Source organism: Canis lupus, chromosome X (genome assembly GCF_048164855.1).
Source record: "Canis lupus baileyi chromosome X, mCanLup2.hap1, whole genome shotgun sequence".
NCBI lineage: Eukaryota > Metazoa > Chordata > Mammalia > Carnivora > Canidae > Canis > Canis lupus.
In genome coordinates this window covers 109240214-109265617 of record NC_132876.1, presented here as the reverse complement: position 1 = coordinate 109265617, position 25404 = coordinate 109240214, and the positions used below count along the sequence as shown (strand labels likewise).

The 25404-nt window shown below is 37.0% G+C and overlaps 1 protein-coding gene across 7 annotated transcripts in view; it reads right to left on the bottom strand.

Annotated features, from left to right (window-relative positions):
• BCLAF3 (BCLAF1 and THRAP3 family member 3) overlaps positions 1 to 25404 on the bottom strand; it is a 59457-nt gene that overhangs the window by 8657 nt on the left and 25396 nt on the right. For 5 of the 7 annotated variants that reach the window (XM_072817600.1, XM_072817601.1, XM_072817599.1 and 2 more), the window contains 7 exons: positions 19455 to 19630; positions 17635 to 17749; positions 16864 to 16927; positions 15257 to 15372; positions 8417 to 8531; positions 5371 to 5466; positions 2252 to 2407 (listed from right to left, as the gene is read on the bottom strand). In XM_072817600.1, the coding sequence (XP_072673701.1) occupies positions 2252 to 2407; positions 5371 to 5466; positions 8417 to 8531; positions 15257 to 15372; positions 16864 to 16927; positions 17635 to 17749; positions 19455 to 19630 (838 nt within the window). The remainder of the gene's footprint in view (positions 1 to 2251; positions 2408 to 5370; positions 5467 to 8416; positions 8532 to 15256; positions 15373 to 16863; positions 16928 to 17634; positions 17750 to 19454; positions 19631 to 25404) is intronic. The other 2 variants (XM_072817603.1, XM_072817605.1) reach the window with 2 other exon arrangements.

Below are 25404 nucleotides of genomic sequence, written 5' to 3'. Positions count from 1 at the left end.
TAAAAAGCCTACTTATGCTTTGCTTGTAGGCACTGACAGTAGCCAGAATGGAAAGGCCCCTGTCAATGTAGTTACAATACAAAGACATATGAAGTAGCATCCAGAAGGGTAGGCCTAAGAAAAAATGTAGAAGACACCGTTTGTTAAAAAGTGCAGTGTGTTGGGAATACTTCTAAAGCACTCAAGATGGTAGCGAAAGGCAAAAGGAGGGCAGGCTATGAGCTGCACTGGACCTTAACTGTAATGGCTACATTTTGAATGATGATACAAAAGCCAATGCCCTAAGCTGAAGACTCATAGCAGCTTGTGGCTCCCTCTAGGACACACCCTTTTTTTTTAAGGATTTTATTTATTGAGAGACAGAGAGAGAGAGAGAGCGCAACCGCGAGAGCACAAGCCGAGGGGAGGGAGAGAAAGAATCTCAGGCAGACTCCATATTGAGCATGGAGCCTGACAGGTGCTGGGGAGTGTGGGGGGGTGGATGTTTAAGCTCAAGACCCTGAGATCATGACCTGAGCCAAAATCAAGAGTTGGCCACTTAACTAACTGAGCCGCCCAGGGGCCCTTCTAGGACATACTTCTTATATCCTAGGATGAAGGCTTGATGTCTGGTTTCTATTTGCTATTAAGTGAGGCTAGGGGTCAAGTGGTCGGGAAGAACTGGGTGGTCAGTAAGAAATGGGCATGGTAAGTCTGAGAAAAGAATGACTAAATGGTACAAGTTCAATGAGCATATAGAAACTGCAGGCTGAGGCAGTCAAGCACTCAGGAACCCCCAGTTATCTAAAAACTGGAGGTAAAAATGGAGTCAAAGGAAGGTAACACAGAGCCAACAGAAGAGAAACACAACAAGTACCTGAAATCCAACCTTGCAACTGATAATAAGGCTTGCCTCAGCCTTCCGCCTTGAGTAGAAATCAATGACTTGCCTCCCTGCAAACAGCCAGGCTGCTAAACTGTGACTGGGGACATATACCGAGATCTGCTGCAGGGAAACTTGCCACATGAGACAGGAAGGAAAGCAGCAACTCAATCTGACAGCAGGGAGGTGGACAAGAGGGGAAAACATGTCCAGTTCATTTATATTTACAAAGAAGACATGGCTTTCATAACATCAATAACATCAAGAGTAACATACATGGTGAAATTAAAAACTTCACCTCAAGTCTTCAGTTAAAATTGGGGGGTAGGGGGCAGGGTGAGAGAAGTTACAGAAGATACCGTTACCTCTAAAACTTAAAAAAACAGTTGTCAATTTCATTCTAGTCCATCTTTTGAAAAATAAGTTTTACTAAAATCACTAAGCAAGCTCAGTGTAAGGGCTTCACAAGTATGAATATTCAAGGAAACATTTATGGTTAGAAAATTAAGAAAACCACAGTTGGACCATTTGATAGCAACAATGGATACACACATATTTCTCAGAGAAAATATAGCCCCAAATTAACAAAAATAAGTCCGAAAATTGGCAAACATGCCTCACTTAACTGATGTAATGCTACTGTTCTCATTTAAAATGTAATGTGTAGAATGTAATTTTATATCATATTTATGCTGCATTTTCAAATACCAATATGACATATTTAAATGAAATCAATCCACAACTAAAAGAGAACAAAATTCAAATTATCAAGAAACTTTTTATTAAGAGTTAGCACATGTGGTGATGGTTGCAAAGCATTATGAATGTAATTACTACCACTGAATTGTATACTTAAAAATGGATAAAATGGCAAATTTTATGTTATATGTATTTTAATCACAATAAAAAACACATGAATGGGGGAAAAGAAAAGTTAGTATATTTTGTAATTGTGTGCCCTTTTTATACAGTCAGTTCAATATTTTTTGGTACTTAGATAATTCACATTGTATAGGGCTAAATATATCAGTTAAGAGTCTTTACCTGAATTTCCATTTCAAAGATGAATCATACAACAGACATTCCGATTTTAGTATATGTGCTGCCAAAGCAAGCACATATAATAGACATTCCAAAGTAAAAAGTTCAAATAGCTGACATATTCACAGTATTTGAGGCATAACAGCAAAAAGCATTTTAACATTCACAACTCTATTACCATCACTCTTTGAACTTTTTCTTCAAATATCATGCAATAAGAACATCTATGAGATCTAGATTGTAACCTACGTCAAAATTATATTAAAAAAACACCTGATCTATTAAACATAGATAATTTAGGAGTTCAAAAGTCACTCTACATTTTTAAATGATCATAATGCAACTAACCTTTTTTTTCCTCAGTAATTTTTGTCTGAATTTATTAGTGATAAATCCCCTTGGGCCAGCAAATCGTAAACGCTGATATTTAGCCTGAATGTATAAACTCTTCTGTACTAGGCCTGATTTATAATGGGGCTGGAATCTGCCACCTCTAAAGTTGGTCTGTAAAGAAAAAAAATGAAATGTAAAAACTACAGCTTCCAAATCTATTAGTATAAGAAATGGAAAAATGTCTGGTACTCGGAGCCACCCTTGATTCTAGGCACTACATAAATTAAAAGGAAAGAGGTTAATGATGCTTATAAAGTATGTTTTCTTCAAAGGAGCCTTGTAGTTTATTTCATATAATGATTTTTTAAAAAAATTACATAAAAGCAATTTTTTAAAAAGATTTTTTTTTTATTTATTTGAGAGAGAGAGAGAGCACAAGTGGAGGGAGGGGCAGAAGGAGAGGGACAGACACAAGCAGACTCCCTGCTGAGCACAGAGCCCCATAACATGGGGCTCCATCCCAGGACCCTGAGACCATGACCTGAGCCAAAAGCAGATGCTTAACAGACTGAACTACCCAGGTGCCCCTCCAAAACTCTATTCCTGTCAGTATCTTCAAGCCAATCTTTCTTTACTATAAAAATACCATTACAGCAAATATTTTCAAGAGTTTACATTGAAAAAGACCATTTCATGGCCCACACACTGCCTAGTATTATAATAGACATAAAAAGACAATGAATATTTGTTTGATTCCCATGTGGGAAATATACAAATGGTAGGTTATAATGGAGTGATTATAAGATGAAGTGAAGTTATACAGGGATGCCTGGCTCAGTCAGTTGAACATCTGCCTTCAGCTCAGGTCATGATCTCAGGGTCCTGGCATTGAGCCCCATGTCAGGCTCCCTGCTCAGCAGAGAGTCTGCTTCTCCCTCTCCCTCTTCCCCCTGCTCATGTGTCACACACACTCTCTCTCTCAAATAAATAGACAAAATCTTTAAAAAAAATAAAAACGAAGTATATTCCTCTTTCCACAATTATTTAACAAATGAGTATGTCATGTATAATGAAGCACATTACTTTATTTAAAAAAGCATTTATGCCAGGCATATTTTCCAGTTACTTTCTTAAGGCCACAAAAAATTCAGGTAAAACAGAATTATAATGAGACACTATAGTTCTATTAAAACTATCCATGCAAACTTGACATATCAAGAGCTAATTTTGAAATTTATACTGATCATTTTTACATATCTAATAAAGTGATTACTATCTTGCTTTGAATTAGTCCATTACAAAACAAATTTTATTTATTTTTTTTAAGATTTTATTTATTTATTCTTGAGAGACAGAGAGAGAGAGAAAGAGTGAGGCAGAGACACAGGCAGAGGTAGGAGCAGGCTCCACTCAGGGAGCCCGACGTGGGACTCGATCCCGGGTCTCCAGGATCTGCCCTGAAGCTGAAGACACGTGCTAAACCGCTGAGCCACCCGGGCTGCCCACAAAGCAAATTTTAATGAAATAGCTCCTTTTCTTAGAAAGGATTATTTCTTCCCTGATTTTATTATTAAGAATCGTGTATTTCTGGGCAGCCTGGGTGGCTCAGTGGTTGAGCGTCTGCCTTCAGCTCAGGGCATGATCCCGGAGTTCTGGGATCGAGTCTCCTATTGGGCTCCCTGTAGGGAGCCTGCTTCTCCCTCTGCCTATGTCTCTGACTCTCTGTGTCTCTCATGAATAAATAAATAAAATCTTTAAAAAAAAACGTTATCTACACAATGCCTTCAAATTGTGTTGAGACAAATGAAAAAAATTTTTGACATCTAGAAATTAGGCCTCTCAACAAGCCAGGTATTAAAAGAAGACCACTTAACTACCTCCTAGTCTGTACTTTGGGGATAGTTTATACTACATTTATGCTCATATTAACTTCCTCCTAATGAGCTAACTATCTAGCCTGCCTGCTGCCTTCACAAAAAACCCTAGATTATTTTCCTTTCTTTCAAGGGAAAGGAGAGATAGTGTAGAGTTAAAAATATTAATAAAGTGGGGTACCTGGGTGGCTCAGTCAGTTAAATGTCCGCCTTTGGCTCAGGCTGTGATCCCAGGGTCCTGGAATCGAGCCCTGCATTGGGCTCCCTGCTGTGGGGGAGCCTGCTTCTCCTTCTCCCTCAGCCCCCACCCTCCTGCTCATGCTCTTTCTCTTGCTCTCTCTCTCTCTCAAATAAATAAAATCTTTAAAAAATATATTAATAAAGTACCTATCATAAGAAGGAACTTCAGTCAAAATGGATTTAAAACATATGTCAACATCTTTTTTTTAAAAAAAAAGATTTTATTTATTTATTTGAGAGAGAGCATGCACACAAGTTGGAGGTAGGGGCAGAGGAAGAGACAGAGGGAGAAGCTCCCTGCTGAGCACAGAGCCCAATGTGGGGCTTCATCCCAGGACCCCTCAATCATGACCTGAGCCAAAGTCAGATGCTTAACTGACTGAGCCACCCAGACACTCCAAAAAGTATGTCAACTTTTGAGAACAAGGAGAGAGAAATATAGTACTTCACACACTGTAATTCTTATTCCATATGTCTGTGGGATGAGGTGTTCTGAATAACTAATCACTTACATCAGACATAGCTGTACAAATAATTAGAATGTGATGAAACAGGCTTTAACAAAGTTTACTAGACCAGAATCTTTCTCAGTTGATGCAGAAGGACTCTGAGGGCTATACACCTATGTGCAGGATTTTTCAGTCTGTAGACCCTGGAAACTACAAAGCTATGCATTTACATCTTAGAGGTGAAGGGGTAGGCTTAAAGGGAAGGTCGAGGACCTTGTCTGCCTCCTCACCTAGAGCCATCCCATGTGCATCTGTTTTATATATTTGTGTTTTCCATATAATCTTTGAAAATGGGTTCTATTGGTTAAAAAAATATTTGAAACTCAAGTCCTGAGGAAAGGGGTTGTCATTAAACTGATTACAGTTAACTACAAATTTATGTCCAGAAATATTAGTTTATGGCTACTATTTGAAATATCACAAAAGCAACTTTTAATTTACTAACACTTAGAACATTATGTTCAAAGCATAAACCCAAAGCTAGAATTAGATGGAAAATAACACCCAGTACCTTAAAACGTCCTCTAAAGCCTGTTGTGTTTTGACATCTTCCCTCAACTCCAAAAGGTTTGTGAGTAGTGTCATCTTTTCTCTGCGTAGTATAATTCTGCATGAAAAAAGTATTGGTATGGGTTAATATACTTTATAGTTTATTTTTTAAAAGATTTCTTTTTTTAGATTTTATTTATTTATTCATGATAGACAGAGAGAGAGAGAGAGAGAGAGAGAGAGAGAGAGGCAGAGACACAGGCAGAGGGAGAAGCAGGCTCCATCCAGGGAGCCCGATGTAGGACTTGATCCCGGGACTCCAGCATCATGCCCTGGGCTGAAGGCAGGCGCTAAAACGCTGAGCCACCCAGGGATCCCCTTTAAAAGATTTTTATTTATTTATTCATGAGAGACACAGAGAAAGAGAGGCAGAGACACAGGCAGAGGGAGAAGAGGGCTCCATGTAGGGAGCCCGAAGTGGAACTCGATCCTGGGAATCCAGGATCACGCCCTGAGCCAAAGGCAGATGCTCAACTGCTGAGCCACCCAGACATCCCTAAAATTTATTTTTTAAAGTTCCTCTTACCATTTTAAAAATACAAGTTTTGGGCAGAGGACTTAGATGGACATTTTTCCAAAGATGTACAGATGGCCAACAGACACATGAAAAGATGCTCATTATCATTCATCATCGGGGAAATGCAAATCAACACCACAATGAGATACCACCTCACACCTGTCAAAATGGCTAGAATAAAAGACCCAAGAAATAAGCGTGGAGAAATAAGCGACAAAGATGTGGAGAAAAAGGAATCCTCATGCACTCTTAGTGGGAATGTAAATTGGTGCAGCCCCTGTAAAACAGTATGGAGATCCCTCAAAAAATTAAAAATAGAATTACCACACAATCTAGCAATTCTACTACTGGGCATTTACCCAAAGAAAATGTAAATGCTAATTTAAAAAGATATGTGCACTCCAGCTTATAGCAGCATTATTTACAATAGCCATGATATGGGAGGAACCTAAGCATCCATCAATAGATGAATGGTTAAAGAAATATGATACATATATACAGTAGAATATTACTTGGCCATAAAAAAAGAATGGGATCTTGCCATTTGTGACAACATGGATGGACCTAGAGGGTATCATGATAAATGAAATGTCAGAGAAAGGCAAATACTGTATGATTTCACTTACGTGTGGAATATGAAAAACAAAAAGAATGAATAAACAGCAGAAAAAGACTGATAGAGAACAAACTGATAGTTGCTGAAGGAGAAGGGGTGAGGATATGGGCAAAATGGGTGAAAGAAGTGTGAGATATAGGCTTCCAGTTGTGGAATGAATAAGTCACAGAGAGGAAAGGTACAGCATACAGAATATTGTAAATGGTATTGTAATAATGTTGTGTGGTGACAGACAGCAGCTACACTTGTGATGAACATAACACAAAGATTCATTGAACACTGTGTTATATACCTGAAACTAATGTAATATAGTTTGTCAACTACACTTCAATAAAAAAATTAAAAATTAAAAAAATTAAAAACGCACATTTTAAATGTATAGGATTAAGAACACAAAACATGTAGCATGTATTTTAGCTGCAGGAACATACATATGTCTTCCTCCATGGAACCCATACTAGTTTGTGAGGGGCTACTTTAATTCATGAATGTGAGAAGTATAAAAAAATACTACACAATGTATAACACAATGCATGACTTTTAGAAAATGGACTATACATTTAGTATTTATTCAGGCATCCAGAAGAGAACCAAACCCATTATTATGTGGAGTTGCTAAAGGGTTCCCATTGTCTAAGAAGAAAATTCTCAACACTGTAGGAGGCAGGTTTTGCTGACTCAGCTAACTGATTTGAGGTGATGCTCCTGCCATGATAAGTATCAAAAGTCAGAGTATTAAGACTGCAACTACAAAGAACCAGAATCCTTTAATGGGAACAGAAAAGATGGGGCCCATCCTGAAGTTTCTTTTTTCCAAAATCAAGTCTTATAACCTATTCATTCCATTTGCTATTCTATTTGCTGTACTTTCTCACAAATCTTCTTCTATCACACCTTTATCTCTCTCCCCAAGTTAAAAAAAAAGGCATAGTACCAGTTTACTGAAGGTAAATATAGTTCACACTATGCCAAATGCAGTTTATGAAAGATCTACATTAATACCAGTTTACATTAACTGAGGGTAATCCAAAGAGGGTTTTCACTTTTACAAAAAAAGACAAAATGTGAAAATTGTATTCAGTGTTTGTCTTGGAGCCAGCTGTTATAGAAGCAGCATGTGCCCTGAGCAGTATGCTATAAAACCTTTTCATAGCAGTCATCTTGAATTTATACTAAGTCTATAAATTTGAATAAGTGCACAAAGATATATGTAATGAGAAGAGACTTTGGGGGACCACGGTAAGGAGGGGTGTATTCTGCAAGTGAAGGGATATGAATCACTAGGGCTCAGCGGGAGGACCGTACCAGACAGCTTCTGACCAGGCTCCCAGTGAGGCCCACCTTCTATTTTTTTAATTTTAATTTTTTTTTAATTTTAATCTTTTAAAAGATTTTATTTATTTATTCATGAGAGAGAGAGAGAGAGAGAGAGAGAGAGAGAGAGGCAGGTAGAGAGGCAGAGACACAGGCAGAGGGAGAAGCAGGTTCCATGCAGGGAACCCGACGTGGGACTCCGATCCTGGGTCTCCAGGATCACACCCTGGGCTGAAGGCTCAGACTGCTTCTCCCTCTACCTATGTCTCTGCCTCTCTCTCTCTCTCTCTCTCTCTGTGTCTCTCATGAATAAATAAATAAAATCTTTTTAAAAAATCTTTAAAAAGTTAGTACTACAATAAATGAAATAAAATCCTACTAGATCAGAGATTACTATTTTCTCTATCATAGTAAGTATAAGACTCAACAGAATATTAACACTGAATAGCAGAAGCATAACATGTACTTAATGAACCGTTAGAAAAATACTGGTGATCTCTATATGTATGTGTGAAGAGAATGGAGTGTACAAAAATGAAAAATTTGGAACTCTAATCTTACCATAGGAGGTTTCTGAATAAATTTTCTAAAATTTGATTTTATAAAACCTGTAGGTTTTTGGAATTCATCAACATTAGTATTCTTCAACCGCGAAAAGCTGGAATGCTGATCATCCCTAATAAAATGAAAGCAAGAAAATAAGAATATTTTATTAGTTTACCTTACCCAACAAATAAAAAAGAGAAGTCAAATTGCCCCCTTCAGAGACAATTAAAGCAGCACAATAGTAAAAACAACAACAACATCAACAATAACAGCAACAAACCTCAAAAGATCTACCACTACTAAAATTACAAATGAAATGATAGTTATCAAGGCTAAAACCCTTATTTTTCAACAAACATTATTTAGCTAAGTTGAAAGTTAGCAATAGGGGGAAACAGCATTCTTTGGACCAGGGCTCTTAATCTGGGGTTCCAGGATGGTTTTCCTGGGGGTTGTAACCCCCGAAACCATATGTAGAATGTGTGTTTTCTGAGGGAAAATAATTACTGCTCTTGAGACTTTGGCAGCACTGGATTCCCCTTGCTGACAGACTCCTATTAAGGAAAGCACCAGACACAAAGAGTGTGACTGGCTCAGGTCCCCTCACTGGCAGAGCTGAGACCTCTGCTGCTTCTGGGCCACAGGAACAAAGGACAGCTCCCCTCTCCCGTCATCACAATGTCTAGAGGCCACTATGGCCTCTTCTCAGGCAGCCGGACTTGGGAGGGAAGGTCCTTCCTTGGGCTTCTCTTCTGACATTGGGGCCTCATTTTCATAGCCCTCGAGCAGTCCTCTCCCTGCCACATCCCCATATCTCCCCACAGTGTTCCTCAGAACCTTCCTGCTCTGTGGTGAACAAACTGCTCACTACCTCAGCCCTGCCTCAATCCCTTCCATGGGTCCCCCACTGACATCAGGATAAAATCCACACTCCTCATCATGACCTACAAGGCTCTTCCTATCTCACCTGTCACTTTGTTCCAATCTCCCCAACATGCACACTGGGCATTGGAAACATTTAGTCACATGCAGTTCCCAACATACAAAATCTCTCCTGTTTCCATGAGTTTGTATAAGCAATCCCTTCTGTTGTGATTTCCTTCCACTTAGATCAACTTCAAGATTTAGCTCCATCTGCACTGTTCCAGGAAGACTTTTCCAGAGCCCTCTGAGGTAGACTAGATACCCCTGCTACAAGCAAATAAGCACTTGGGGGGGTCTTCACACATATCACTCCTGTTTATTATTGGTGCACCTGCCTGTTTTACCCAGCAAGTTGTGATCCCTTTATAGGAGGCACTGTAGGTGGTTTATTTTGTGGTCCCAGCTTTGATCCCAAAACCTGACATGGAATAGCTACTCAGAGTATTATGAAATGTTAAAAACTCTCATGTTCTGTCAAAATGCTCATGATATGATAGTAAGTCAAAAGAGTAGGGTGCAAAGCTGTATTTGGAGGATAACTTATTCTAAGGCTTTTTTTGGGGGGGTGCCTGGCTGGCTCAGCTGGTAGAGCAACTGACTCTTGATCTTGGGGTCATGAGCTTGAGCCCCACATTGGGCATGGAACCTACTTTAAAAAAAAAGATTTAAAAAATTTTTAAGTAATCTCTATACCCAACGTGGGGCTGGAACACAACCCTGAGACCAAGAGTCATGTGCTCTACTGACTGAGCCAGCCGGTGCCCCAAGGATAATTTTAATTATTTAAAATATACTACATATATGCCCAGAAAAAATAAATGACAGGAAATGTATTAATGATTAACAGTGGTCATCTCTGATTCATGAAATTAAGAATGCCTTATATTTTTATACTTTATTGTATACTTCCAAATGTTTGCCATTAGCATATACTATTACTTTTATAAATAAAACAATGGACTTTTAAAAATCCTCTTTGCAAAGCATATATCTGATAATGGAGTAATGTCCAATATATAAAGAATTCTTTACATCTCAAAAAAATATAATAATCCAATTTAAAATATGGGCAAAGGATTTGAATAGGCATTTCTCCAAAGAAGACACACAAAAGGCACATGAAAAGATGTTCAACATCATTAGCCATTATGGAAATGCAAATCAAAACCACAATGAGATAACATTTTATGCCCACTAGGATGGCTATAATCAAAAAGATGATGCCACCAACGTTTTAAGAGCATTATATACAATAGGCAAAAGCCGGAAACAAACTGAATGTCCATCAACAGAAAAATGGACAAATAAATGTAGTATATACAATGGAATATTATTCAGCATTATGAAGGAGTGACTTTTTAAAAAAAATGGAATTCTGGGGGATGCCTGGGTGGCTCAGCGGTTTGGCGTCTGCCTTTGGCCCAGGGCGCGATCCTGGAGTCCCGGGATCGAGTCCCACGTCGGGCTCCTGGCATGGAGCCTGCTTCTCCTTCCTCCTGTGTCTCTGCCTCTCTCTCTCTCTCTCTTTCTCTCTCTCAATCATAAATAAATAAATAACTAAATCTTTAGAAAAAATGGAATTCTGACATATGATACAACATGGATGAAAATATTATTCTAAGTGAAATAAGCCAGACACAAAAGGACAATTATATATATGAATTACCTAGAACAGGCAAATTCACAGAGACAGAAAGGACAGAGGTTATCAGGGGCTGGGAATAAAGAGGATACAGAGTTACTCTTTACATGGTATAGAGTTTCTATTTGGGAAGATGAAAAAATTCTGGAAGTGGATAATGTGGATGGTTGCACAACACTGTTAATGTACTTTATGCCAATGCATTGTACATTTAAAAATGGTGAAAATGTAAATTTATTATATGTATATTTTGCCACAATAAAAAATGTAAACCCCCCCCAAATTTTTTTAAAATAAAAAATTTAAACCCTTTGATATTTGATTTGTGACCAGGCAAATGAGTGTCCAAATTAAAGAAACTATTTTCCAGCATCTCTGCAGCTAAGTATGGCCATGAGACTAAATTTTGACCAATGTTGCTGAAGCTGCATGTATCAATTCCATAGTCTTTAAAGACAAGACTAGACTATGGACATGATGGGTAGGGCACAAACACCCATCCTGGACCATAAGGAAAATACCATGTGGAGAGGATATCTGAGGAACAAGATCTGAGGAGGCTGGTTTCCTGATAGGTTGACCCTACCTACCATGCTCTGACTTCCTGACTATAATCTTTTTCTAGATGAGAAAGAAATGATTTTTCTCTTGCTCTTACAATCCATTCTCTACCCAGCAACCAAGGTGAATCTTTTAAAATTTAAATGAGATTATATTTCTTCTTGGGTTAGAACCCCAAATATTTCCTAATCTCACTCAGAGTAAAATACAAAGTCATCATGTCCTCCAAGGCTCTTCAACAATCTGGCCTTACCTACTTACTCTCTTCATTTCCCACTGTGTTATAACCTTACTGGTCTGCTTTCTAGTCCTTAAATAAGAGTTAGCATGATCCTGCCTGAGGGTCTTTGCCTTTGCTGTTCCTGCTCTTAAAAAATATTATCCCCCCCAAAAAAACCTATGGTGAATTCCCTCACTTAATTCACATCTCTGCTCAATTAAAAAAAATCCTAAATGCATTCCATAACTATCTAAATAAAAACACACTACACATATTATTCTGTCCTAATAGACTTTCTCTTGTGCCTTATTTTCACCTATCACTCACTGACATGTATTTATTTATTTTCTCCTACCATTAAACTGTAAGCTTGACGAGGATAAGGACCTTGTGTATACCTTCTTCCTCTGTATGTTTTCTGGGTACTGTGTAGCTAAAAGGAAAGTCTCTGCAATCTGATGTCCTCTCAAAGTCTACTGATTCTATTTTGAAGCTTCTTTATGCTCCACTACATCTCTACTACATCATGCCTATATAGCACAACACTTGGTAACACTGTATGGAACTTAGTAATGGTGGTTACAAGAGGGAGAAAGAGTGGGTCAGGAAAAGACATAGAGACATTAGGATAAGATATTGGTCAGAAGTGAGAAAAAAAGAGAGAACAGAATTTTTGAGAATGTCCTAGCATTAGGCTTGCTCAGGAAAGATTACCTTATGTATTAGGGAATAAAAGGTAATCAGGCTTAAAAGAAGGCTTAAATATATTACAATGTAGGTATCCTCTGTCCTATATACTCCTTTGCAAAGTCTTCATTCATTCAGTCAACATTCATTCAATTGAGCTCAAGGCAGTGGGGATACAATGGTGGGCAAACATACACAAATAACTTGTATATAACTGTTTGAGGGGGAAAAGATCACACAGGTGGGAAACTGCAATATCCTGTGATTTATGATTTCATATTTCATTTCTTCTGAATTTCTACAGAAATCTAAACACTTGACTAAAAAGGTTTATGCAAAAATAGTAATGAGGTCAATTTCATAGACTGAATTTCTAAGACAAAAGGATAAAATCAACAGTTTATTTCTTATTTTAAGAAGGAAATCAAATTAGGATAAATATAAAGATTCGAAATAATTTTTTTCTAAATCTTTTTTTAAAGATGTGCAATAGCAAGTGCTTGTGACGATATGAAGAAACTGGCACCTTCATACACTGCTAATGGGAATACAAAATGAGGCAGCCATTGTGGAAAACTGTCTGGTAGTTCATCAAGAAGTTTAACACCGAATTATCATAGGACCCAGCAATTCCAATCTTATGTATATACACAAGAGAAAAGAAAACATATGTCCACACAAAAACTTTCACATGAATGTTCACAGCACCATAATTAACCATAGTCAAAAAGTGTAAAGAACCCAAATATCCACCAACTGGTGAGGGGATAAACAAAATATGGTTATCCATACAATGGAATATTATTCAGCCATAAAACAAATATTCACACTACAACATGGAGTAATGTTGAGAATCATATGCTAAATGAAAGAAGTCAGCCACAAAAGGCCTGATACTGCATGACTGCATTTATATGAAATGTCCAGAATAGGAAAATCCACAGAGATGGAAAGTAGGTTAGTGGTTGCCAGAGGCTGAGGGAATGGAGAAAGAGGGCATGACAACTAATGGTTACAGGGATTCTTGTGGAGTAGTGAAAATGCTCTGGAATTAGACAGTGGTGACAACTGCACAACTTTGTGAATATTCTAGAAACTACTAAATTGTCCACTTTCAAAGGATGAATTTTACAGCCAGTAATATTTCAATTTAAAAAATCCACATGGCTAAAAGAAAAAAAATCCACATGGCTCCACTATGCCACACCAGCTATCCAATACAAATAAAACAGTTCAACACACCTAGCAAAAGACACTGTACAGAATGTTATCTTTGCACACTACACACCATCCTCAAAGCAAATATTAATAATATTTAATGCTGACCAGCTACTCTGTACCTCACACCTGTCACTTTAGTTAATCTTCACCACCACCGAGAGCTAAGTATAATTCTCATCTGTATTTGATGTATGAGGAAATGAAAATTAAATAACTTGCCTAAGATCAGTCACGTAGCTAGGTGTCTACAGAGCTGGATGTTGAACTCAGGTGCAACTCCAGGGCTCAAGCACTTTTTCATCTCAAAGGGTGAAGATATATTCTAAAGCATTACATATTACATGGTTTTTATAAAGTGCTGATTATTTTAAATCTGGTTTAAAAATCCTCTTTCTTGGCACACTGAGTTTCTTACACTTGCTGAGTTAAGAAAAGCATGAGAGAGAGCTTATGTCGCTAAAGAGCAGTCATGCTGTGTCATATTGGGAAACTAGAGACTTTCACCCACCAAAGGATGAGATTCTAACCACTTTCAGTTGTTTTATATGCCTCAACAAATAGCTATCTTTTAATGAGTTCCAAACTTGCTGTCAGCATCAAGTCCAGTTTTAAACAAGCTCCATGTATTTTGACTAAGACCTAGTTAGCCACAGACTTGACTTAAAAGGCTAGTCAGTTATCTTAGTAATTTGATACTAAGGGATATGGAAAGAGAATTAACACTGGCCCTTCCTGTTCATATATTCCTACTTTCTGAGAGATCTAAATAGCCTGAAGATCCTTGGGTGAAGTATAAATGTTGTCTTATTCCATTATACCTCATAATTATATGGGGCCCCAGAGTTGCCATGAATCCCACATAGTTTTTAAAACTAGTGATAAACTGGGGCCAATCTAAAATACTCAGAGCCCCTAAAAGAAGTACAGAATTGGGAAAGAAAAACAAGGATCTACTGATAATCAATTTGCCATGCATGGCATAAGTACTTTGCATGTGCCAGCTCATTTAATATGTCTAAACTGTCTACATCATAAATTAGTTCATCTCATTTTATAGAGGAAAAGGCTCTAGAAACTAAGCCAGTTTGCCCATGAGCAAACAGCTTATAAAATGGCAGAGGTGGGATTCCAACTCCTGTCTCCTCCACATTTTCTACTACCCCTACCTCTGCTTCATGGACAGACATCCATGAAAAGTTCCAAAAGAGAACTGTATTAATCTCAGGAAATTTTGTAATATTCAAAGAGCACCAGAATCTAAAGGGCAGAATGTGTCAGTTTCAGTGAGGTTGAATCAAACAGTCCATAAACTTGCAGGTCCTGGCACCTGCGAATATTCAAAAAGCTGTTATACTCTTTTCTAAAATTACGAAGACCTCAAATACTCACCTACCCCTTAATTTTTGTTGTTTCAATCAAACAGCATATGATGATCACTGAATAACTTTGAAACATTTTAAAAGATTTCACTTAAACATATAAAATGAATTTGAAGGATTAAATCCCTACACTAAAATGAAAATCATCACACACAAAAATTGAAAAATATGCTAAAACCAAAAACTCCCTGATAATAGGATGTTTTTCATCTACTGATTACCTCTCTGCAGCACTAGCTATGTGAAAAATGTGCTCATCTTCATTCTGTAACCGTTCTTTTCTCCTTCTTTCAATGTCATGTCGTAGATCATTTGGATCTATTATTTTGACCAGAGTCTGAGGAATTTTGACAGAAGACAAACCATTCACATTACTGTTAGTTGCACAAAGACCATATCTAATAAGAACCTTAAGTAAAAGTCCTAAATAAGTTACCTTGTATTCACCCTGTTAATGGTAGTGTAAATCGATTAAAATATCTTGAGACACAATCGACAATGCACAGACAGAAAAGTTCATAACAATGAACCAGGAATCCCACTTCTCGGACACTATCCCTACGAAAAGGCTATCTACCCAAATATGTTCAAAGTGCTATATTTAAAACTATCAAAAAATGAAAGCAACGTAAATGGAAAATAAATTTTTAGGAGAGGGAAGGATGATTTCATGGGAAATTTAAGTCTAATAATGCACTAACATTTAAATTATGGTCAACATAGGCTATGTGGAAGTCAACATGAAAAAAAAATTACTGAGAAAAGTTAATTAAAATTTGAAAAGCCTCAGTCATAAAAAATCATGAGGAGCTCAGAGATTTTACATAAAAGCAATATTATTAAGTAAAAAGCAAAAAGCATCTGAAACTAATATAGTATGGTAGTGGCTATGTTAAAATGCCAGATGTAAGACTGTGATAAAAGATGATCAAATGATATTTTGTGTTAAGTGGTTGAATTAGAGGTGATTTTTCAAATTTCCTATGAGTTGGTTATAGTATTTTGATGAGTGGAAATTTTCTGAAAATAGCATCTATTCAATAAACCAAACTACCTCTCTGTAAGTTTAATAAAAATTTTAACTATTTACAAGTGAAAAAAATTATTTACATATTCTATCAGAAATGTATTAAAATTCTTCCTCTACAAAAACACTTTACTCTCAATGAATAAATTAGCAGTTCTTTGAGAACTTGATATACTTCTAAACCAAGAGCCAGTTTTCTTCCCCGTGCCCCAGTCCAGAGAGTTTTTCTAATTAGCAAAGAAATGAGGGGAGGTGGGGGGAAATGTATGAGTTGAGGAAGTGTTGGGTGGGAATACAATGCATGGCAATACAAAAATTCAGTATTATTTTCATTATTTTGCTAGTTCATATTCCACAGAATTTTTCATACATTCTACAGTACAAGAAAGGCAATATCAAACTAAACTTAGTTCCTCTGCATTCATTCCATGTGCAATCTAAAAAAATATTCCACATGACTTGCTTGGGGAAAAAATGTAGGTATCAAACATACTTTCCACAAGCTTTACAGTGTGAAGTTTTAGAATGAGTATTAACACTATAACTGTAGGTCAATTTTACAAAGCTGTTACCCTTAGGGATTGTCTCTCTTAGGGAATATTTTTGTCTTTTGTCAGCGTTCTCTCTGCAACCTGGCCAGTAACTAGAATCATCTGGAGAGCTTTGTAAATTTCAGATTCCTGGGTCTCAAGCCTTCTTTCACACCCACTTTAAATCCCTTTTTTACTCTCCATTACCGGTTCCCTTTTCCACCAATATGCCAACAATGAGAATCTTTCAGCAAAAATTGTATTCACTTACCTGTTCTGATTCATATACCATAGTTTGTTTATTCTGAAGCTCAGCCAAAGACATATCTATTCTCCTAAAATAATAAAGGCATATTACAATTAAATAATTATGTTATACACTGATACCTTGATTCCATTACTAGAGAATGGAATTTGAAATAAAGCTGGTGTGTCTTGGAAAAAGCAAAAGAAACCTCCTGCCAAGTTGGATGTTCATCTACATGGCAGTCTCCCAGGACACACATATCCTGTGAACAACATGATAGTGACGCCTTAGTGGTTCTCAAATCACTAGTCTGTGTAACCTTAAACTTTGCTCCGGTGATCTACTGCATTCTAACATTGATTCAGCTCAGCTCGCAAGACACGGCACACCACCTGCGCGGACAGGTGCCAGCAGAAGAAGACATAGGTTTTCATCCGGCTGCCCTCAGAACAGCCATTTCTGACAACATGAAGCAACCCATGATTTCAATGGCTCGATAATTGTCTTTCATTCTTCCAGTGATAACTTCAGTAGGCAATTACTATAGACACAGAATCAAAGTTAGGTAGGTAAAGATTGTCAAAGTCCTACACATTTAAACAATACTAGTCAATGGCTTTAATACAACCGATTCCGTCAAAGTGCAATGGCCCAGTACCTGCTTGGGTTAGTCCTGGCTTTTAGGTAGGAAATGCAGTCCTAGAGTCTACAGCAAGATAGAAAGCAGCACCTTCCTGAATCTGTTCTGAGGTTTATTCCCATGAGTTAAATGGGCATACAATAATCAATCATTACCTGTGAATTTCTGGATCTGAATTCAATTTAATTTCATTTACATCTGCAGCTTGTGTATCTCGCATTTTTGAAAAACGCTCATGTAGAGTAATGTCAGATGATGGAAAATAATTTGCTGAAAAAGGAAACAAATAGTTTATCTCAGTGTAAAACTGATTATCACTTAAAAGATTACACATAAGCACAGGAAGAAGGGACTGTGAAAAAAAAACGTCCAACCTGTTTTCTCTCGAAAATATGTGGCACCTAAACGTGTTCCACAGACTAATTTGTAGCGCTCGCATGCTTTCCCAAGCCTAATCAACAGTAAAAAAAAAAAAAAAAAAAAAAGCCTGACTTATCAACCCAAGGATTCTGTTCCTATTAGACATGCCTGCTTATTTGTTGGGGGAAAAGACAGTGGCTCTCTCAAAGTGAGTACCTTTCTTCTCCCAGGTAAGACCTTAGTATACTGGGAAGTAAAGATGGCACAGAGTTTTACAGTTCACCTAGAGTAAAAAAAAAACTCAAAAACAAGCCGGAAACATCAAAACAATTCTGAACGAAAGCTAAATGTTATTTATATATCACAGAAGGAGTCCTACTGCCATTGTACTTTAATTAACATGAACTGAAGCTCATGAAGACAGTATGAAATAAGCTATGCTACAAGGCTTTTAACAGGATAGAGAGAAAGGTAATACACTTGACCCATCAGAATGCTATTTAAGCAATCCTTTTCCCTAATTTACTGCTCCTACTCTGGGACAATGTCCTGGATTTTTCTGCACTACCACCTGCCTTTCCTCCAAGAATCACACTTCCTTTGGGTGAGAGGGGCTGGAACTGAGAAGGTGAACTGTTTCAGACAAACTGTATGCTTCAAAGTAAGTATGTGCCTTAGTTTGAGGATGCAGAGAAAATAATCCATTTTCAAAACATGTTGCATGAAAGTAAAAATAAAATCAGGGATAGCCCGGGTGGCTCAGTGGTTTAGCGCCGCCTTCACCCAGGGCCTGATCCTGGAGACCGGGATCGAGTCCCACATCCAGCTCCCTGCGTGGAGCCTGCTTCTCCCTCTGCCTGTGTCTCTGCCTCTCTCTCTCTCTCGGTCTCTCATGAATAAATAAATAAAATATTTTTTAAAAATCAGTGCAAATATCTAGTAAGAAATATAAAATAAAAAATTTGAAATTCTTGAAGGTCTCCAGTTTATCATACCCACGATTGCTTTATTATGCAGCATCAATGAAGAAAGGTGTTCTATGTGACTGAATTTTCCAATTAATGGAAACTGGCCAGAAGCTAAAACGAAACAATTTAATGCAAATATTTAAAGTGTTTGTGATACAACTCCCTGATGCCATGGAGTATGCCAAATCAAACTGGAATTTTTTATCAATCACTTCATGTTCACCGTTATGGCACAAAGTCCCAGCAACGCCCTCAGGGGGCTTTAAGAATATCACCAAAATACCTAGACTTCCAGAGTTCTTGTCCAGTTTTATATAAGGTGTTTGTTGCTTCCTCCTTCCTGTTTGGTTATCAGTTATTGTTTCTCGCGACTCTCAATAGTCCTGTCTCTTGTAGAATCCATCCTCTCCCTTTCTGACTTTCAATTTGTAATCTACTATGTTTTGAAGTATCAGGTTATTGGAACAACACATGAAGAACTAGGCTTGAATTAATACCTTACACTCTCTCCAACAGATTTCCTTATTAATGACCTAATTTATAATGAAATATTACTATTACTATATCACAGATATTTACCTTTATCTTGTGAAAAATCAGTACATTATTTTTGTGTTATCCCTAATGTATGTGCAAAATATACCAACCTTTAACTTGATGGATTATAGTTATGATTTCCTGAGCAAATTCTCCTGTAGGTTTGTTTTCAGTATTCTGAGTTGAGTCAAGATGTTCAAACACTGGATGAAAGTTCTCACTTTTCCTGCCAACAGCAACCAAATCATGTGACATCTGTCTCTCTGTGGAATAGCTAGAAGCAGCCCTAGAATAATTTGTAAATGTTTAACTAAATTGGAAACTGTGTACTGAGAAAAGAACTTATTAAAATTAATCAAGATAGCTATAAAACTAAAAAGATGTTTATCTTTTCTTATAGTTAAGGCACTAAACTGTATGCCATAGAACATGTGCAATAATGCGTAGGAGGAAATAGCCTTAGACACATGGTTTTGAGTTCTCCTTTTCAAATCAGAGATCATTAAATATTTGCGACTTTAATAATAAAATCCTCAAAATTCTAAGTTAAACAATTTTTACCTCAAAAAATACAGCAAGGCATCAAAGGTCAATATGCAAAAAATAATCAATTAGATTATTTTCTACTCCCAAATGTCCATGAAATTGTGTATCTAGCAAGCTTATGCTATCCTGAAGTACTACCACACTTTAAAAGCTGTTATCAAACATAATAACTTCTTTGACTTCATAAAAATCCTTATACCTCTATATCAGCAATGAGAAACTTAGTATTTTGAAATCAAACTCTGTTGGGATTAATCACTTATAAGATCTCACTAAACTGTCAGCAAATAGTCTTAGTTGTTAGCGAAGTTATGATCCTTAGAACCAATTAGTGTTCACCCTAAATGCATCCTTAAAGAAATGCTATTATTTGTTATTTTGTTATATAAAACCAGCTATTCTACCACTCTAATGTTTCCTGAATCTTTATAACTTGTGTTAGAAGCTCTCTTGACCTTTCTGTGTCATTATGAAGTCATGATTATGACATATAGCCAACAGTTATTGGGGGCTTACTGCAAGCCAAACACAGGGGCTCAGAACTTGTTTACAAACATTATCTCATTTAATCTTTACAATAGCCCTATGGGGAGGTGCTATGACACTGGGACAATGGATGTCTTGGGTGTTTTGCTTTCCATCCCAGAAGCTGAGTGTTTGTTATGAACATAATCCTTCCAAGTGTCATAATGGGAAACTACACCTTATTCCAAGAAAGCTGCTCTTGCTTAAAACTACTCTTAAATTCTTTGTCTGGAGGCAGATTATGTGTCACAGAAGAAAATGTCTTGTTATTTTATATTTATACCTCATTTTGGACCCAAAATGGCACTAACTAGCTTACAGCCATCTTACTCCTCTGCATTTAACTCTAAATATCTTTTGCTTCTTCCCAAAAATCATGTTCACTACCAAAGAACTGAGATTTACAAGTGCTGACGTTCTTTATGAGTATGTGACAGACTGAAGATAAACCCACAAGAGAGCCCTGAAATATGTTTTAAATAACAGTAGCACCGCTGGAATAAATAACAGAAATCTGATGGATACATCTTGGGGTGTGGGTGTACACATGCACAGATTAATTTATTTAAGTCACTTAATAGCCATATATATGAAACTGTTCCAGGGTAATGAGGAGCTTATAGATACTCTTTAAACTTTTTAACTTCTCTAATAAGAAGGTTTTATGTGTCTATTTTTAACTTAACAGAGGCAAGCCTTCCATATGACTTTCTATGCTCCCTGCTCTCAAACTAGCACTGTTGAGACAACTCCCTGCCAGAGCAGAAACTTGGAAAAGTGATTATGCAGCAGGTTGATGCCAATGCTATGGTTTCCTTGATTCATCAGAAAGACTTTAATTAGAAGACTCACTTCCCTTCTTTCTTCCTAATTTGCTCCAAGCTTCCCACTGCGTATCTGATAACTGAGAGACATTCAGTGATAAACACTGGAAGCTAGAATGGCCCGTAACAACCTCTACTAACAAACAATTACAAATACTGTTTTTAACAGTACAAAAAGTCTGCTCCATACAAAAAAATGCTTTTGAAAACATTTTACAGGAAACAAATAAGATATTCAAATAGAACTACAAAAATGGTCCGTCCATAAGGGGAAATCAGTTGATTACATTTTGTACTGCAGCCTCAGTTTCTCCCATGAGGAAACTAGTTGTAAAGGTTTCCAGTTTTCCACCTGGTAATTATTAAAATTCACTTGTCATTTATTACAAGTTAATTACTGATATAACTCTTATACCCACTCCATGCCCAACCCTCAATCCCTAGGAGTGCTATGGTATACTTTACAGCTACACTTAATTCCCGAAATTTTAGCGTTTACATTTCCTATCAATTTATCCTGGAGTTAGTCCACTGCAAGATTTATTATTAAAAAATGTTAAAATTGTCATTTCCTAGGAAATATTAAAATCATATTACCTGAAATTTTAGTCTTTTAGAAACAATTATGATGGTTTTGCTATAAGAAAAGGCTTCTTGGAACTGGAGAATGCAAAATGTTCTAAGTATTTACATTTATACATTTAATCACCTCTTGGTTCACATTTTCCTTTCACTATTTCCTAAGACAGGCATTGATTAACAACTTCATAATTTCAAGAAATACTTCCAATACAAGTAGGTAAGCTGAAAAGACTAAATGTTCTCATCTGAGATGCAGTTTAGATAGTTTTAAAAATTAAAATATAGCCAAACACCTGTATTCTAGTACTACTTCTGATACTGTTCGAATGAAATTTTCCAGGTTTCTTTCTTCCCTGCTCCAACTCCACTCGTTTTTGGTTTTGTTTTGTTTTTCTCTAAGGACATTTCCCCTGATGTTCTCACTGAGTGTTGTGAATAACTAGGAAAATATAAAAAGCCACATTAAACCTTAATTTCCTCTTATATACAGTTAAGATCCATCAAAAAACCCAACTGCATGGCAAAACAACAATTACAAAAAGCCCAAGAATAACCTAAACTAATGGATGATCCTCTGCCCTCTGGAAGCTTACAACAGAATCCACGCGACACATATCAAGTTGTCCTTTCTCAGTTATCTCCTAAGAACAGCATCTTATTGCTCAAAGAGCACTCTCCCAGTTATTCATTTGCTCCTGTCTTCCTCAAAAGACACTTAGCATTTCCAAAGCCAAGGGTAAAGGGTTAGGGAGAACTGCTATTCCCCTAATTCAGCATTTTTTTTTTCACAAAGTTCCTCGAACTGGCCTCTCCAACCCCAGTGCCCATCCAAGTCACCTCACAGAAAGAAGGCAGCAGCCAGAACTGAGCTTCCTGCCCTCTCTGATCAGCTATTCCTGTCAAACCAGGCTGGCAGTGTGGCAATGTCACCTTCACAGCCTCCTGTCCATCTATTCCCTTTCACTGACCACTTGAAGCACAGCTCAAAGTTCCTGTGTGCGTTGTCTGCCTTTGTTAACCTATAAATATAAAATGTCTTTCATCTCATCTCCACATGTTTAAAACCTTTGAAGCCTAGTTCACATGTCAACAACTCCTAAAAGAAGCCTTCCCAGAATTCCCCACCTTGTGTATCACTCATTGTGCCATGGTATTAACACCATTGCCCTATTGTCTATTAGACCAGAGGAAAAGAAACCCAATCCTACGCCAATTTATAGTCCCAGGGTACCCTAACAGGCTGTCTCACACAAGGTGGGTCTTCAAAAAAATACTTGCTGAATGAAGAAATAATAAATGGAAAACAACTTAGACAATTTGAAATAACAGTTTTAGCTAAAAAGTTGACAGAATTCAAAATTCTAATTGAGGCCAATTTAAGTGTGTTTTTAAAAACTTTCTTGGCTTGCTTTTATTTTAAAATTATAACTTCATTTAGACCAATTTAAAATTTAAATATTTTATTTTTTATAATATGAAATCTCAAATATATACAAAAGTTCAGAAAATCCTATGATGAGCCTGTCAACCCAGCTTCAACAGTTACCAACACATGGCCAATGGAAGCAAAGTTGTAAAGCCAGGAGGAGAAACTACAGGTTAACTTGGGCCCAAAAAGGCATGGAGAGGTGGTCTGCCAATGTCAGAGTGCTCAGGGACCCAGTAGAAAACAAAAACTGATGTACCCCTACCCAAAACAGAATATTCATCTTCTTATGCTAGGTTCCCTAAGACACACTAGAGAAGCTAGGGTGAAAAATAGGAATGAAAGGGAAGCTTATCTCAATTGATTTTTGATTTTTAAAAATGTGTATTAGAAATATTAGGGGGGGAAATCTTAGCTTTTTCTGATAATAAACAGTGAGGTAGCAGGTTTGTGTTATCACAAAAGTATCTCCACCCATGGCATATCACAGGTAGGTAAACTTGTGTCACTGGGTTACCTTCCTTCAATCCTATGGTTTTTCACATTGGTCCCCCACCCGTGTGGCACCTCTTTCCTTAGAGCATCAGAGCTCTGATGTCTTCTGGGTCCCATCACCCACCTCATCCTCCTTCAGAATGGGGAAATAGCTGATGGGGGTAGGGAGGCCCTCCCTGTATCTTCTGGGGAGGGGAGGTAAGAGATAAAAGGATTATATGCATATGTGACTGATATGAACTTTAATATCAACTTTAATAGCCAACCTTCCCATCCTAGACACCTAGTACCAGCAGCCAGGGAGGTCAAAGGAGCCTCAGGTCCATCCATACCAGTTTATTCTCCAGAGAATGGCACCCCCTGCTATTCTCCAAAGAATGGCACCCCCTGCTAACTCTCTACATTTCCTTCCTAGCCTGAACAAGGTTCAGTCTCTCACCTACTTGCTCAACATTAAACCCAAACTCCCTTCATCTGCCCCAAAACTTCAAGATGTACACAGCAGTGTTTGGAATTCATAATAGCATTTGTAGAAATTTTCATATTATGACTCCATAATTTACACTCTGAAACATATAATTATGACTTATAGGTAACTTCTACCTCTGATGATGCAGTTTCTGACAAAGTGGGTCACTAGACTATAGCTTTTGTTAACAGAAGTATTAACTATGCAGTGAACATTCAAGCAAGTGTCAATCTACTGCTGTTCTAGATACAAACTGGAATCTAGAAAAATCACTAGCCTAATCACATATGTCTTCAACTACAATGATAACTGGAAGAACATACACTGATATGTGATCAAAGCTAAGAAAGCAAATGAATGCATAAACAACCATCTCAGATTTTCAAAAAAATGGATAAACCCTCTAGATTTTAACCAACAAATAAACTTCTCTCCACTCTATGATTTAATCTTTTCAAGCAGAGGAAAATCTAAGTTATGTTAATAGTTGAAAACATGACTCTGTTGAAGGCATTAACTGCCTTTGTTTTATGGATACTTCATCAGTCCATACATAATTAAATCCAACCCCACAAAACTCTTCTACAACTTAACCATTCATCAATAAATAATTATCATCAGAGAGATTTTGTCGACTATGCTTTATCATACTGTCAAGATGCATATATTTACAAAGTTATTTATTCTTCAGGTCTTTGAATAGGAAGGATATTGCAGTGATAGCTCTGCTGCACAAGCCATCCTAAGGATCAAGTCATCCTAAGGTCTTTGTCAGGTAATTCAGACATGTGCTGACAGGTCATAAATTTCACAAAATTATAATTCATAAATTCAAAAGAAAAGATACAGCAGCTTCAATTTTGGGAAGCTTATTTTTGTGACACATAATGAAAATCAAGCTTCCATTTCTTAATATCTAATTATAAAATTAACCATGTTCAATATTTCTAATGAGATTACAATAAAATCCTTCAGAATTGATATTTTTAAGATTCTTTATTTTTTTATTTTTTTATTTTTTATTTTTTTTAAGATTCTTTAAAAGTGTTAAGCCAATTTATTTTTTTAAACCAATTTATTAATCTCTTTTAAGTTAATTAAAGAATTAAGTTAACTAATTTTTTTAACATCATTATTAAATATAGGTGTATCATTACTTCTATTAAAAAATTCAAGATTCCTGTGATTTGATT